The 16,547-nt window shown below is 45.0% G+C and overlaps 1 protein-coding gene across 2 annotated transcripts; it reads right to left on the reverse strand.

Annotated features, from left to right (window-relative positions):
- Positions 1 to 6,828: 6,828 nt before the first annotated feature.
- Positions 6,829 to 15,539, reverse strand: rrp1 (ribosomal RNA processing 1). Of its 2 annotated transcripts, none has more exons than XM_080478524.1 (16): positions 15,318 to 15,539; positions 14,924 to 15,006; positions 14,327 to 14,384; positions 14,162 to 14,247; positions 13,154 to 13,215; positions 12,946 to 13,075; positions 12,578 to 12,642; positions 12,082 to 12,263; positions 11,669 to 11,772; positions 10,806 to 10,903; positions 10,690 to 10,709; positions 10,461 to 10,604; positions 8,791 to 9,782; positions 8,655 to 8,705; positions 7,674 to 7,740; positions 6,829 to 7,169 (listed from the first exon to the last, which is right to left on the reverse strand). In XM_080478524.1, exons 1-16 carry the CDS (start codon positions 15,442 to 15,444, stop codon positions 6,964 to 6,966), a joined length of 2,475 nt encoding a protein of 824 aa, XP_080334650.1. In that variant the 5' UTR covers positions 15,445 to 15,539; the 3' UTR covers positions 6,829 to 6,963. The 2 variants fall into 2 exon arrangements, with proteins under 2 accessions (XP_080334650.1, XP_080334649.1); XM_080478523.1 differs by having other exon boundaries at positions 8,508 to 8,705.
- Positions 15,540 to 16,547: the final 1,008 nt, after the last annotated feature.

Consider the following 16,547-nt stretch of genomic DNA (forward strand, 5'->3'; position numbering starts at 1 on the left):
CGGTCCCAATCGCGTCACTTAATACATGCAAAGATTGTTACAGACGGTGAACTTGTTTTCATTCCTTCGGGTTTTTCAGGCTCTTTTATCTTGTGCTGACTCAGTTTACACGTCCAGAAATCAAATGACCAAATCAATGGGGGAGAGCGAGAACAAGCACGCAATAAGACATTTAAAGTAACATGAAGACCGTTTCAACACGTGTTTAAATGACCCTTAAGTTCTTTCTTCGAGTCGAGACGTTTTTAAACCGGCTGCAGGAGGTCCTGGTTTCATAAGAGGCTCCTGCAGAGCTGCTCTGTTACTAAATGCTGAATTGAGTCGTGTTGCTGCCGGATCTGGAGAAAGGTGGACAGCTCAGTCCTCCGGAGTTCTAATCAGCAGGAGGTCGATAAACATCAACGTAACAGGTTGTGGTTTGTTTAACACACAGAATGCGAAGCGACGGGACCGGGATCCAGCTGATCCTCCATCAGGGGGGCCGCCGGTTGGACCTGAGGAGCGGCGTGACTGTACACAACCAGGTGACTAGACGCTCCGTGCGCCCGCCTGTTTGCTCAGCTGGACGTGATGTAATAAAAGGCCGGCTGAAGCCCCCGCGCACAGCAGTCTGTTCACCGTGAGGGTCCGTGATTAAAGTGGTCCGAAGCGCTTTCTGATCCAGGGTCGGGTGTGACGCCTGTCCAGTCCGGAGTGGAGCTGATCGGTAACTCTGCTCTCATTGGCTCCCCACAGGTCCTCCCCGAGCTTCCAGGAAGTCGACGACGGTGCGTCCGACCGGCGCGTCGTAACGGTGCGTCATACTGGAGCAGACGTCCGCTGGCGTTACCGCGGCGGGCCGGCCGGTGCTTTGGCGGCTCTCGCAGGGAGATGATGTAAACAAAAGGCCGAATTGAAGCGCCGCGCTCTGGCAGTGTGTTCTCTTTGCGCGGCGCCATGACAAAGACTAGCTGGAGCGTTTGTCTGATCCCTGCGACGAGCTGACGCCAGCTCACTGGAGCGTTCCCTGAACGCAGCGTTTTACAGCATGTCTCATGTCTCATACTGCCCCCTGCTGTTTGGGGGGTGCTCCTGCGTCGCTAAACCTGCTCCTCGACTTTTTCAGGGTCGTCGTCGTCGTGCGCGGCGGGAGCCACCTGCAGCGGCCTGCAGCATCCAGCACAGACGTACCGCAGGAAACACAGGTAGGCGCTGCCGGACATGACGACTGTGATGATGATGATGATGGTGGCGCCAAACGCCGGGGAGACGGAGTCTTCCAGGATGGACCTGAGCCCGCCCGAGCCCGGGATCAGCAGGCTCTCCTCGGGCCTGCTGGTGGCTTCACCTGGATCCACAGAGGAAAGGTCAGAGGTCAGTGAGAAGGGAATTAAAGCTCACCTGAAGAGGCGTTTACGTTTCACCTTATTAACATGATGTTGATTTTCTGCTTGTCGTGCAGGAGAAACTAAAGATTCACTCAAAGTTCTACGTCGCAAAAAGTCTGTTTGGGAAAAAAATGGAAAGAACGTGAAGAGTAAGAAGTCGTCTGATTGCTGTTGAGATACGAAGACGCCAAAATCTCAAGAGCCTGAAATGTTTCTCATCCAAAAGCGCCGGCTTCCAGGGCGTCCGAACAGAACAGAAGATTACCAGAATAAATCCTCATTCATTGATGAACCATTTGTGGCGCTTTGGAGAAATAAATATATATTTTTTTTATAACTTCTCATTTGTTTTTTATCATTTCAATGAGAAATTATGTAAAGTTTCTTCCTGTGGAGGGTAAAAGAGTTACACATTTAAATATGACACTAAGAACAGCGACGTACAGTTGGAGTATTTGGTCGCTATGGGGGGCAATTCGTTGACGTGGGGGTTATTTTAACCCTTTACCTTCTGGTGGTTTTGGCTAGTTTACCCTCTTTTGAAATCCATTGATTCAAAACACAAACTTTTATTTTAGCAGTTTCAGATCTTTTTAACTTTCCAGTAGTTTTTAGTGACGCAGCAGTGAAAGTACATGAATATCTGCTCTTGGGCCAGAGTTTGTCACGTTGCTAAAGCCTCGTGATCTGCAGCCCCTCGGCGTGTCGTCTGGAGGAGCAGTTATTTCAACCAGCCAATAGGAGACGATGCCAAACCGTGGAACCATTGCAGTGAATTTAGAATATATCAATATTTAATGGCTGACGCCAATTACTGCCTGCTGTTCAGATGCAGGAGCCTGTTGATGTGAGACCTTCTGTTTCACGCTGTTCATTTATGCTTCATGAATATTTAAAGTGTGGTGTGGAGTTTGGAGCGTGGTGGTGTTCGTGTATGAAAGTTTCCTATTTTTATTTCAGCCCAGTGACGTTTGGAAGTATTGAATCAACCGGAACGATGTTCTGTCAAAATACAATATTCAGAATGTTTCCACTTGGTTTCATTCAGATTTAGATGTTCATTTCATGAAAGTTATTCAGTATGGGTAAGTGTGTTTTATTCTTATCTGGTTTAATCTCAAATACAGAAAACAGACAGATTATTCTTAAAAACTCCTGAGATCTCCTCCAACTCCAAACTGTCCACACGATATATAAAGCAGAGGTGCCAAAAGGGTTTCACAAAAGATTGTTGGAGACAAAAGAATAAAATCTAAGAGGAAATCTGCAATATGCTAAAAAAAATAAATTGAAAAAGAGTAAAACTATAGAGGAGGTTGAAATATGGAACTGCGTAAAACAAAGCACCAACATGAACCAGTTAAAAAAGCTTTTTAAATCATATCATTTGTATAAGAGAGCAATTCCACTGAGGACAGCAATGGTACAAAATAAATACTTAAAACATAATAGGATTATTTTGTGATAGAGAATATTAATTTAACTATTGCCACACTATTTTGTATTTAAAATGTAATTGATTACATTTAAAGTGTATTAATATGTACATTCATGAGTACATATGTATAAGTGTTTGATGTGCATGTATAAACTATATAGAAAACTTGTGTTGTAAAAATAGTAATATTAGTTACAAAAAACAAACATTGTGAGACATTTTCTCGAGCATGTTTTGTTTTATGTGACGGGGAAAGTGTGAAGAAGCTTTTACTTTGACACCGTTTCAGCTGATTAGTTGGACAATTCAGTGTTTGTTTGTTCTGTTTTGTTTTCTGAAGACTACCAAAATAAAATTCAAACCGCCCCCGACTGCCCTTCTTATTAATATAATCAACAATCTCCCTTTGACTCCAGAAAGAGAAGAGGAATAAATGCTGGGGGAAATGGAATTGTTATAACCACAATAATGTTCACGGTATTTTGTGAAACTTTATCTTTAAAAAAACAAAGGTCCTGTACCTGAAGCCTCATGATTTGGATTACTGTAGTTTAATTTTAATCCAGACCAACTGGTTTTCTGTTTTATTTAATTTTCATATTTTTTGTGTTTTCTTTGTGTTTCTCTTGTCCCATTATGTTGTTTATTAGAAAATGAAATATGATGAAATAGATAATGAAAACAAAAAAGAAGCTGGAAAAGATGCTGAAGAGCACAAGGCAGTCTATTGGGACATGGACAGTTTTTGTTGTGGTCTACCCTCCACTGCTGTTGGCTTTTGTTTCAATTAATAGTTTAAACTCAGGAAATGTCATCTGTTTGTTTTTTAGTTTTTTTAATAAACAAACACATTTAAACTATATATATATATATATATATACATATACACACACATATATATATATACACAGACACATATATATATACACACAGACACATATATATACATATACATGTATATATATATATGTATATACATATGTATATGCATGAATATATATATATACATATATATACATGTGTATATATACATGTATATATACACACACATATACCGTATATACATGTATATATATACACACATATATACGTATATACATATATATATATATATATACATATATATATATAGAAACCACATGAGGGTATTAAAGTGGGTGAACGGCAGTGGCAGAAACCACATTAACAATGAGTACTTCAATCACAATCACGTCCTTTCAGTAAGGACACGGTCTCGGCGACGGTGGCATTCGACTGAAAAGCCGGGACTCTTATGAGTAATATTGTGAGCGGGCAAAATAATTTGTACTCGATGAAGACGACGTAATTACACACTGCTCAGTCAGAAGCCATCTTTCCAGCAGCCTCGGTGTAATTACACTCTGCAGGAAGGGGCCTGCTGCTTTCAATCCATTCGGCTGCTGGTGAACGAGGAACAAGTGGTAATTGAGGGTTGAAGGAAAGTGCATCCAGCTGTGAGAGTGAAGAACTGCTTCTCTATATACCAGAAAACACAGACAGCACCATGAATGACCTGGAGACAATAGTGATTGATTTGATGTCGGTTAACTGTGAAGGCGACGACAAGATCACGCTTCACTGCAGTCTGTTGAAGGTGGAACACATATAGTATATATATATATATAGAGTATACAGAGTATACATAATAACGGACTAAACTCTGTATGTGACGCCGGCACTGGCCTGTCAATGTGTAAAGAAGGTGACAGAGAACCCACACAGACAAGGAGAAACATCTAAATAGTCGGGCTGCGTTATTGTGTTATTACATTAAAATTAGTTAAAGGTGGATTTTTGTTTAAAAAAAATGACTTTCATCATTGGGTATTATTTTGTTATATAAGTTAATCCTCGATCCGTCCAGGGCGAGGCATGCCGGGAATATATATCTCAAGTAAACTTGCATGTGGAAATCGAACCGTGGTCCCACCGGGTTGAGATCCGAGGCAGCGGCGACAGAAACACAGCAGAGCTTGATGGCAGTACTTACAGTGCACAGCCGGCAGCGGCAGGTGGAGGAGGAGGAAGAGGAGGAGGAGGAGGAGGGTCAACGTGGGGTAGAGGAGTGGCGGCAGCACGGTGCGCCGGTCTTCAGAAGACAACATCCTGATCCTCCAGGCAAATATGAAGGCGTCACAGTACAGGAACATTCCTAGAGCCAGTTCATTGACGTGAATCAGACCAAGTCCCCCCCCCTCGCTCTCTCTCTCTCTCTCTTTATCTCTCTCTCTCTCTCTCTCTCTCTCATATCCTGTTTTTCACGTGTACTTTTTGAACGACTCCGCTCTGAACCAACACTTGAACTTTATATATGAATTGGTATTTATTTTTTATTTTTTTCTCAATTGCTATACATTTATATAATCCAATGTCGTGTTTACTTTAGTAGAATTTAATTAAAGCAGGAAATCCCAAAGATTCACTGGGGAGCCAAAGGAGCCGAGTCTTTTCAATGATCCGAGTGAAAAGGACCGACTCTGCTGAAGAGACCGAACCTCCCTCACTAATGGAAAACAGCACCCTCAACCTCACTCTCACCTGCACAAAGAGGCATGTTTATTTTTAACAGTCTGAATGAAGACGTGAGCGGGCTGCGGGGGTGACGACTGCACAGACACACAAAGACAAGGTGAAGCTGTCGAAGCAGAAAAAAAAAAAAAAAAAAAAAGCCTATTTCATAGAGAATATCAGAGAGCTCCAGTCTGAAAGGAAAAGGATGAAATGATGGAATTTATTTAACACAGATTTTATCCTCAGTTTTCCTCTCGTGACGTGGGACAGGGACAATGATGGAAAAAATGAATGAGAGCTCAGAATCTCCACGGTCAGCGTGTTTACAAGCTGTTCAATCCACTTGGTTGTATCCGCCAAACAGCAGGAGCAGAGCAAAGGTGTCGGGGCTCTCCATAGAATACTGGCACCTGTTACACTGCTCCAACCTGCTCCACCCAACTCCAACTGGCTGTAACCTGTTCCAACCTGCTCCACCCAACTCCAACCTGTTCCAACCTGCTCCAACTGGCTGCAACCTGTTCCAACCTGCTCCACCCAACTCCAACCTGTTCCAACCTGCTCCAACTGGCTGCAACCTGTTCCAACCTGCTCCACCCAACTCCAACCGGCTGCAATCTGTTCCAACTGGCTGCAACCTGTTTCAACCTGCTCCAACTTCCTGCAACCTGTTCCAACCTGCTCCACCCAACTCCAACTGGCTGCAACCTGTTTCAACCTGCTCCAACTGGCTGTAACCTGTTCCAACCTGCTCCACCCAACTCCAACCTGTTCCAACCTGCTCCAACTGGCTGCAACCTGTTCCAACCTGCTCCACCCAACTCCAACCGGCTGCAATCTGTTCCAACTGGCTGCAACCTGTTTCAACCAGCTCCAACTGGCTGCAACCTGTTCCAACCTGCTCCAACTGGCTGCAACCTGTTCCAACCTGCTCCACCCAACTCCAACTGGCTGCAACCTGTTTCAATCAGCTCCAACTGGCTGCAACCTGTTTCAATCAGCTCCAACTGGCTGCAACCTGTTTCAACCAGCTCCAACTGGCTGCAACCTGTTTCAACCAGCTCCAACTGGCTGCAACCTGTTTCAATCAGCTCCAACTGGCTCCAACCTGCTCCAAGATTAAAATACTCAATCTGCTGAAGTTAGACACATTTTCACCTGTTCTTGTGTGATTAACAGCTATCCATGGTCCAACAATCTAATTTTTAAAATCTTTAATGTTCTATAGACAAATTAACAATCTCTACTTAATTCAGCAGAAAAACGTGGACGCAACAAAAAACCAAAACGGTGATATATTTTTTTAGTAAATGCTCTGAGAACATTTACAAATATAACTGTATAATCTGTCTGCAGTGTGAACAGGCATTCATTAAGTGGTGTATTATTTAATCTCTAAATTTCACTAACTATCCCGTCCTCACTAGTGGATACAAATCCAAATCATACGTCACGAACCCGAGTTTGACCAAGAACACTTCGTACACAACTGAGCGTTTGATAGAAATGGAACGAGCAACTTTATTAAAACACCGAGTCACTCAACAGTCAGATAAACATAAAAAATACTCCAGATGTGTGTAATACAGCAGAAGACGTGTATCTACATGGCAGCAGAGCAGCTGCTCAGAAGAAGTCCGCTGCCGCCGGTCTTCTTTGGGGTTTGGGTGTGCTGTTGGGCGTACCGAGGCCGCCCCGCTTGCTCTTGGCGGCGGCGAGCCGCGTGACGGGAGACTTCAACACGCCACACTTGGGTTTCTGTGTCGGGTCGAACGGCACTCGAGACGACCCGTCTGGACTCAGCAGGAGGCTGCGATCCGTCTTCTTAAACTCTGCAACGACACACATGAACAGCCAGGTCAAGACGCGACCAGGGAGCCGGGATCACACAGTTCACTGCCTATACAATGGCTTAAAAAAACAAAAAAGAAAGGTGAAATGATTTCTACAGCATGATTCTATGCTGCATGAAAATAAATAAATAAGCGGAAAGCGTGAACCCGCTAAAACCAGGTACAAAAACAAGTCAAATGTAATGAATTAATCCTGAATCGTTTATAAAACTTCATAAATGCAACATAAGATACGAGTATCAACAATATACATTTAACCTTAGAGGCTGTTCTGCCCCCATTTTAAAGGTTAAACGTGTTTTGTGGCTCCAGTTAAACTTGATTTAGTGAGAAAAACGTCCTGAAGGTTGCAGAACTCCGGTCTGGACTTTACTGGAGCCGAGGAAGAGAATCAGATCCTCCAACCCAGCAACACCTGGACACTGCGTAGAATCTGTTTTTAAAACGTTTCCTGATCACGTGACAGACGAGGCGGCTTCTTACCGGCCGTCTTGTTGTTCTTCAGACCGAAGGTCACCTTCTTAGACCCTGAATCAGGAGGTTGACTCTTCTGTGGAATGAAACACAATAAAGTCACACACGGCGATACTGAACGTTTTCACAGCAACATTTCTGATTCTTAAGGCTTTGAAAAGTAGATTTTATTCATATGGAGCTTTTTTTGGGACTCTTTTGGACTCTGCTTGTCCAGGAGTTCTTCCACAGGAATATTTTCTATTTAATATTTACTCATGCAGCTTCACATGCAACGTGAAAATGAGTTCAGTTTAAACTTGGACAGTAGTTGCTGTCTGTCGAGCGACCAAGGTTGAGCACACGTTTTCACACTTTGAAGCTCCTTTACTCACAGCCGTGTAAAAAAGCGGCACAAATAAATGGAATTTTACTGTGACGGAGCAAAGTGTCATTATAACATCTTACAGAAACTCATCATTTAGATTTGAAAACACTGAGGCGAAGCAGCAACACACAGACGGCTCTCATTATCAGGAATCCAACGTTTATCTGGAGCCAGAAAGACGCCAGAGCAGCTTAATCGTTCTGCCCACAGTGGCCAGCAGGGGGAAGCAGCGAGTTCTTCTCTCTTTATACAGAAACTGTTTATCATGTTGAGTTTTTGCTGCTCTGACATCAGACCCAATAGGTTTGTAATACAATCGGCAATATGCCAATTTAATAAAACAACATTCTGCCAATTACTTTATAAGTTAATACATGATTGGCAGGTTTCTACATCACTGAAGTATCAAAGAAGCTCCAGGGGATAAAATCCTTGTTTGCTGATGAATCTGAGTCAGTGGTTTGTGTTCTACACACCCCAGTTCTAACCAGCTTTACGCTCTGTCCCGACTTCTTCCTCCCCCTCAGGCTCTGGGGGTTTCCCCTCGTCCTGCAGAACAGCGGCGTTGGGACGGCGGCTCTGCCCTGAAAGGAGACGAAGTCGGGCTTCGACGCCCCACTAACCTTTTTCTTCTTCTTCAGGATGGTCGGGGGCGTCTGCTGCTCAGCAGGATCCTGAGAGAACAAACCAGTGTGAGAGCAGCTGTGGGTTTTTGTGTATTATTATTATTAATATTCTGAGACCACAGTGGAGACTCACTTCGCTCTGTGATGTTTTCTCCAGCTCGTCCGCCTCAAACTCAAACACCACGGGGATCTTCCTCTTCTTCCTCTTGGCGGCTTTTCCCAAGTTCTTGACCTCCTGAGGTTCCTGACCTGCATCCTGCAGAGCGGTCGTCACGGCGACCTGCTTCTTCTTCTGCGGCGGTCCACTGCTCTCCACCTCGGTGGGAGTCTCCTCCGGCGCCGCCGTGTGCTGGTCGGCGGCGCCGCTTGTCTGGGAGAGTTTGAGGCTCCTCCTCTTGCTCTTCTTCTTGGCTGTGATGTGTTGCGGCGTGGAGCGTTTCTCTGAGCTCACGCCGTTAACCTGAACGTCACCCTGCAGCTGGAGCTCCGCCCTCAGACCCTCCTCTTCCTCCTTCTTCAGCGCCGGTGTGGCGCCACTGGTCTGAAGCGGCACTGCTTTTTGTCCGGAGGCCTCAGAGTCGGTCTGCTTTGTTTCCGCCTCCTTCAGATTCTTCTTCTTCTTCTTCTTGGCAGGAGTTTTGACGTGCGTCTCCGGCGATGCCAGAATAGTTCCTGCAGCCTGGCTGCCGAGCGCCGAGGCCTCCGCGTCCGTCTTTTCACCATCATTACCAGTTTCCGCCTGCGGAGCCGCTGCAGTTTCACAAGCAGACTCTTCTTTACCCGTCAAGGCGGATGCTGCTGCCTTCTTCTTCTTCTTCTTCCTCCTTTTCTTTGCGGCTGGACTACCTTTGTCAGAGGACACCGCCGCGTCGTCCACCCCCTCCTCCTGCGATTGGTCGGTTGGCTCAGCGGGGAGCGTCTCCTCCGGGACAGACGTCCCCACAGCTTCTGGTGTCTCTTTCACCAAACACTCCAAACCTCCACAACCGTTTTCCATCTCATTATTGTTCACCTCTGCTTTCTTTTTCTTCTTCTTCTTTTTATTTTTCTTCTTTCCACGACCGACTTCTACGTCTGCCGGCCCACCGTCCTCGTTTGGCTTGTCCACGGTCTTTTTCTTCTTCACTGAAATAACAAGAGGCACAAATAAAGTAATGACTCGGATACTGAATCAGAAAACTGAAATACGACAATGTGGATCACGGAATAAGTTCCGTCTTTGACCACTGGGTGTCACTGTGATGCGATCAGGCAGGTCGCAGAAGGTTTTCTGGAGCTCGTCTCACGCTATTTTTTCAAGACAATTAACATGACTTGAATGCAAAGGAAATAATTTAGCAGCAACACAGCAGAGAGTGAATTAAAATTATTTTTAAAAATGGGTTAAAATCGAAGACTTTGTGGCTGTCAAAGCTGGACTGGAGGATCTAGAAACGCTGGTCTCAAACAGAAGATCTTTTACCGATAAGACTCAGAAAAAGTAAAAAGTTTTTGTTTCACTTTCAAAATAATTAAAAAAAGAAATCATCTTCGATGCTTAATAGTAAAGGAGTAGAATGGAGAATCCCTTCATCCCATCTGTCTTTTTCTCTTCTTCTCTCCTCTAAAACCAACTGGAAGAACAGAAAGTCTTCACCTCTGACTCTGCAGGTTTCCTCCTATTAAAGGGAGTTTTACTTTTACTTTTTCTCGCTCGTGTGGATTTGTTGGGTTTTCTGTGTAAAAAAAAAAAAAAAAAAAGAGCCTTGAACTGACGGCGCTGTATCGTGCGCTCTAGAACTAAAGCTGAACGTGGGTTTTTACTTTTCTTGGCTGCAGGCGAGTCGTCCAGGTCCGCGTCTATGAGGCCTCGTCTCTTCATCTTCTTCAGCTTCTTCCGGGTGGCAAACATGTCGTCGTCCTCGTCGGTGGAGACTTCCTCCGGATACTCCTCCTGGGGGAAGATACCTGTGGGGGGGGGGGGGGGGGGCGGCCGACAGCGTGAGTGTTGGGTCAGGAGCGCCGCTCACAGCTCACACAGACAGAGGCTTACCTTCACTGAGGTCCCGGAGGCTGAAGGGTTCGGCAGCAGGAGGACGAGGAGGAGAGAGGAAGAGTGAGCTTTTGTTGTCGCAGAGCTCAAAAGACTCGGGATGAAGAGCAACTCACACTTTGATGATTCTGTAGAGTCTCTGTCGGTTGGGGCCCGGCGTGCTGCTCCGACTGGACAACTCCAACAGCTTGTCTGCGACAGCCGAGTAATCGAACTACCAAACACAGACGGCGGAAAATCACAGGATTTTATAACTTCCAAACTGTGACCATCACTTTAAATGTACAGAGACTCAAACTGAATTCAGTTTAAACAAAAATATATAAAGAGCCGATTGTGGCGAGGAGCGGGGTTCCACCATCAGAGCAAGAGGTTGTGGGCGACGGTGTTACACTGTCAACTGGTGGAGGGGAAACGATCTCTAGAAACCACCAGTTTTTGTTATTTGGGTGGAGGATAGAACAAGATTGATGCAAATTAAGAAAAAATAAATAAAAAAATCTAAGAAATCGTTTGTGATTTGCAACGATAAAGATGTGAAGAGGTCAGATTGAAGAAGTTGTATTTCTTCCTACCCCCTTTGTCAAACATGTCACACACATATTCTAAAATTGGAATGTGTGGGATCTCTGGATTACTTTTTTTTTTAAATGTATTCAGTTTGTTCCACTTTTTGTACATGTTCACAAAAAAAAAATTACATTCAATTAATTAAATTGAAATTAAATTAAACGTGGGAGGTTGAACTGAGGGGCCAAACAGTAACATAAATAAATAAATACAGATTACTTCAAGAATGTTCTCCTATATATATATATATATACATATTAAATAAAAAGGTTTTCTCAGCCCAAGTATTTAAGTCTGTTCTGGTTTAAATCCTAAACTTTCTGACAGTTCATGATGGAGTCTGTCATCATAACTTATTTCCTGAAACTTTGATAATCTCAGTTGAGCTGAAGAAAGGGGAGGATTTTACCTGTAACACAGGTCCAATGTCGTCCTGCATCTCACTGTCTGGGTCCTCCAGGTCCAGTATCTCATCCTCATCTTCATCCTCGTCTTCCTCCTTTGATTTGCTGACTGCAAACAAAAAGGCAGAGAAAACCAAAACTAAGTAAACATGACGAAACAGGCTGTAACGTCCACCTTGAAGAAATGAACAACGAAAACAGTCTCTGCATTATGTATCTGTGCGAACGGCTTGTTTTAGTGTTTTCTGCTGGTAAATCAAAGACTGGGGATTCAGACCTGCAGGAAACTCGTTTCTTTAGTGACGATGTTCATTAGAAACAATGAGCCTGAAAGAACGGGGAGGATTTAAATCTGAACTGAGCTGCAGACCAACGGGATCGTTCAACCAGAGACACGCGTCATAATAATCTCAGGTACCTTTGAGCTTCTTGTTTTTCCCGGCCAGTTTTTCCTCCTCCTCCTCTTCCTCCTCCTCCGACGCCTGCCCGGAGTCCGAGTCCACCGCCTCCAGCTCCTTCATCAGATCCTGGATGGCGAACGGAGCCTGGTCGATGATGACACCGAAGACGCCGCTGCAGATGGCGCTGAACAGAGTCCGGCTGGCGACACAGAGAGGCGGAGCTGAAAACACTGAACTCACAGCCGCCGAGGGAAAAACAGCCGGTGCAGCTCGAAATATGATCAAGTGGGAGCTCCTTCCTGTTGCCTGCATCGAGTTTTATTTTGAAAACCCTAAACTCAAGATGAAACTGGACCGTATGTAGATAAAGATTTTATTCCTCACGGCTCCACTCGAGTACAAGTTACTTCAGCCGGAGTGTTTCTCTGGTATGTGCATTAAACAGACGGAGCAGGGAATCGAACCACTGACCCCCTGACCGAGTCGCTGTATCGAACCCTGACGGGGACTCACTCTTTGGTCTTGGCTGCCGTTTTGCAGAACGGCTCGATGAAAGTCAGATTCTGATCGGCAGTGAGCTGAAACACAGAGAAGGCCTTCACGTCACACACACACACACTGAAACAAGTGGCAAAGAAACCGGATTAACATTACAATTAAAGTGTCTTTTATTAAAACCGCCACTCAGCTCATGAGGCAGCGAGAACAGGGAATCGGCAGAGCGCATACCTTCGCCAACGCCACATTCGTCACCATGGAAACCGATGGATTACAAGGTTATTTGATGCGCCACGCCGCTGCTGCCATCATGTGACTTGCTTCAGATTACCACCGTTTGACACAGATTTACACATTTTTACACTTTCCGCGTGCTGCCGTACCTCCGCCGACCCCGCCGCTGCCAGCTCCGTCATGTACAGGTCCAGGACGTGGAGCTGCAGGCCGCTGGGCGCTCCGCTGCCGCCCTGCAGGAGCTCCGCCTTCAGCACCTCCGCAAACCTGCCGATCTCCCTGAGAGCAACGGGAAGACGCGTCACACCGACCAGTCTCTCCTCCGGTCCGAGCATATGACGAAGAGCCGAGACTCACCCGCCGTCCCAGCCGTTCCTCTTCAGCATCTCAAAGGTTTGTCTGAACATGAAGCGAACCAGCTGTGAACAACGATCAATCACACGTGATCAGTACTCAGATTACCACGTCGACGAAGCCAACTGGGAACAAAGTTTTCTCATTTTCAAAAAGGTTCTGATCCGAAAGTACTTCTGGATCAAACTGTTGCTCCGAGTCGACATTTAAAAAGGGACGTTCAGCGATTTTTACGGGTCAACATGTTTATTGCGGCAGGTTACATGGGTGATGCGTTCAGGTGCATCACGTAACTCAGAGCTCCCCCCCCACCGTTTTAAATTTGGTGCACCTTACATCGAGGTGCGCTCGATAATCCGGTAATGACGGCGCACAAAAACAAGATGTTTCATCACAGATAATCTGTCGATTACATGCAAACATTTGAAGTGATGTTAAATAATAATTAATAATTAAATAATGATGCACTGAGTGCATAATATTTAATATTTATCTTTTTCTATTTTATTATATTGTATTTTTATCTGTTTTTTTAGTTTCTGCTATGCGTGTTTCTTTTCTTTTTTACTATATCCTGTCCGTTGTACCACTGCAAATTTCTCCACATGCGAGTTAAATAAAGGATATCTTATCTTATCTTAAATAACCAAGTCGACAGTTTAATCTGAAGGTTGTTTCCTGTCGGAGAATCGCACAAACGCGTGTGCTGAATAAAACCGGATGTAAAAATAATAATCTAATCCCATTAAAACTGAAACTTTCTCCATCTAAATTCACTTTGCTAGAAGTTTGATAAAAATCTATCCGGGTTGTTTTTGTAGGACGAAAAGTCAGAGAGCAGCAGTTAGTCCAGCTCCGGTTTCTTTTCCTGGAAAATCCAACATCAGGAAAGCTGAAACTCCGTGAAACAACTGCAGCGATAAGGCGGTTCTATTGACCAGGACAAGATGAACACAAACTCGCGACCCGTCGATGGGCGAAGCTCTGCCCAACGTGACGGAGGAGACTCACCTGGAAGAACTTGTCCATCCGCAGCCGGTCGATGCCGGTCCACTCTCTCTTCACGGTCTGGAGGAAGCTCACAAAGTACAGCAACTCTGCGGGGAGACGGAAACGTTTAGGCCCGATGGTTCCGACGGCAGAGAGACGGACTGAAATCTCACGGGAGCAACTCACTGGTGTCGAACTGGTGGAAGCTGTGGATCAGTGTGGAGATGTTACGGGACAACTCCTCCTGAGGAACGACGACATCGTCACATTACCGACGAGCCAAAAGGAGGCAGCTTTCATTTGTATGGTGGTTTTCCACCACGTCAGCTCTTTACATTGTTAATCAACATTCATAAACCGATGGAGGCGCCCGCCATGCAGGGGGGGGGCTCAGTCCAACATGTGGCCGGGGGGAGATGGGGAATCGAACCTGCAACCTTGCGACTCTCAGACAACGCGCATACGTACGTACAGTAGCAGCATTCGCTGGACGTCACTCAGTGCTGTTTCAGGATTTCAAAATAACATTGTGTGTTTGGTTTTCACGCAGTTCAGTGTTGATTTCAACAGTAAAAGCGTCTCCACTGTACACACGTTTAAATCAAAACCATTAACAGTTGAAACTGTGTCATTAGACTAGTTCTTTTACTCCTGGTACTTCTCACGAGGATCCAGGCTTAAACACTTTACACAACGCTGTTGTCTGTGTGTCTCCTTCACTTTCTCTGAGCTGTGATCTGTCTATATGGGACAAAAAAACAAAACAGTGTGAAGACAATGTACCTGCATCAGTGGTTTGTCCTGCATCCATAGACAGTAGAAGAGGCCCTTCCACAGTTTGAGCAGTTCAACATCTGTGAAACCTCCTGCAGAGAGAGATTACAGGATTATACGTGAGCGCAGAATAACCCAACATCACAATCTCTACTTCTCTTCTTACGTTTCCACCCTGGGATTTGTTTTTCTTTGCATTTAAAATGAGGTTTAGCTGTAATACACACTGGGATCAGACGTGGTGAAATACAATCCCCCCCCCCCCCCTCCCATCCCCACGTGTCACCGGGCTCCTGTCAGAGAACACGTGCAGGCTGGTGCGTGTGGATTTCAGACACAAAGCACTGATCGTTCACGTGTTCATCTCGTGTCTCCTGCTGCTGTGTGTTAGCCGCGTGCTCACCCGCGGGACTGTGGGAGCGGACGCTGATGTATTTCCTCAGCTTCTTCAAAGCTTTGGTCCTGATGGACTTCTCGTTGCAGGCCAGCCTCTGGGCGAACTGCACCTCCGGCTCTTCGATCGCCGCCATGCCGACACAGTTTGACCTGGAGAGCCTCTTGGAAATCGTCCCTCTCTTCCCAGGCGCGTTTCCCCTCAGAGAACCCACGTTTGTCCGTGCTGCTGTGCGGCGCGGGCTGATGACACGACAAGCGTTCAGCTTCCAGATGTACACGGCTGACCCAGAGTTGTTTACTGCCCCCTGGTGTAAAGGAGTGTGTACTGCCTTCGAATCATGATTATAATGGGGAGGTATTTCTTAATAACTCTAATGCCTTATCAGTGAATCCCAATTAAATCCCATTTTTGCCTGAAGTCAGTGAGACACATTTTAGAATTTGCCCTAAAATACATTGAAAGCTCAAAATTTCAGCATTCAATATTCAAATTTGATAAGGCAGGCTGTACTTGCCCTGAAAAATCCATCTTTTCTTTTGCTTTTTAACCTGTCCTGTGATTCGTAAGTTTCGGAGCAACATCAGTGAGTGGCTGTCTCTAAAAGTCTCAAACCTCCCTGTTTTTGAACTAAGTCATATTTTAAACCTTGTTGATAATCTAAGTACTACAATTTCTGATGCAGTCAATACTGTGTTCCTACTGGCCAAGTACTACATCCACTGCTGTAATACACTGGCTCTGACTTGTTTAAATTATCATTATTTATACATCCACCCCCATATTCTGTACATGTCTACACTTGTAGGCACCGTGTGCATATTTTTCTATTATATTGTATTTTTATCTGCTTTATTTTTAGTTCCTGCTATGTGTGCTTCTTTCTCTGTACTATCCTGTTGTACCACTGCAAATTTCTCCACATGCAAGATAAATAAAGGGATATCTTATCTTATCTTCTCAGCTCCTTCTTATGCTCCAGCCTTACATGCTTTTAGTCTCCATGTTATGTTATTATCCCTTCATGATTGTATGTGCCTAGGAGATTGTTTATTTGATTGTTTATTATTTATAGAAAATAAAAAATGGAGTGTATATAGCCACATAGTGTATAAGGAGTGTAACACACACACACACACACACACACACACACACACACACACACACACACACACACACACACACACACACACACACACACACACACACACACACACAGAGAGAGAGAGAGAGAGTCTT

This window comes from Lipophrys pholis (assembly GCF_963383615.2).
Source record: "Lipophrys pholis genome assembly, chromosome: 13".
NCBI lineage: Eukaryota > Metazoa > Chordata > Actinopteri > Blenniiformes > Blenniidae > Lipophrys > Lipophrys pholis.

Bases quoted from the DNA above. Each gene is read 5' to 3' on its own strand.
- rrp1 (XM_080478523.1), bottom strand. From the start codon at position 15,444: ATGGCGGCGATCGAAGAGCCGGAGGTGCAGTTCGCCCAGAGGCTGGCC. The intron at 12,643-12,945 runs GTACGGCAGCAC...TCTGTGTTTCAG, and splicing joins CAGCGGCGGGGTCGGCGGAG to CTCACTGCCGATCAGAATCT. The intron at 9,783-10,460 runs GTAAAAACCCAC...TTGTTATTTCAG, and splicing joins CTCGCCTGCAGCCAAGAAAA to TGAAGAAGAAAAAGACCGTG.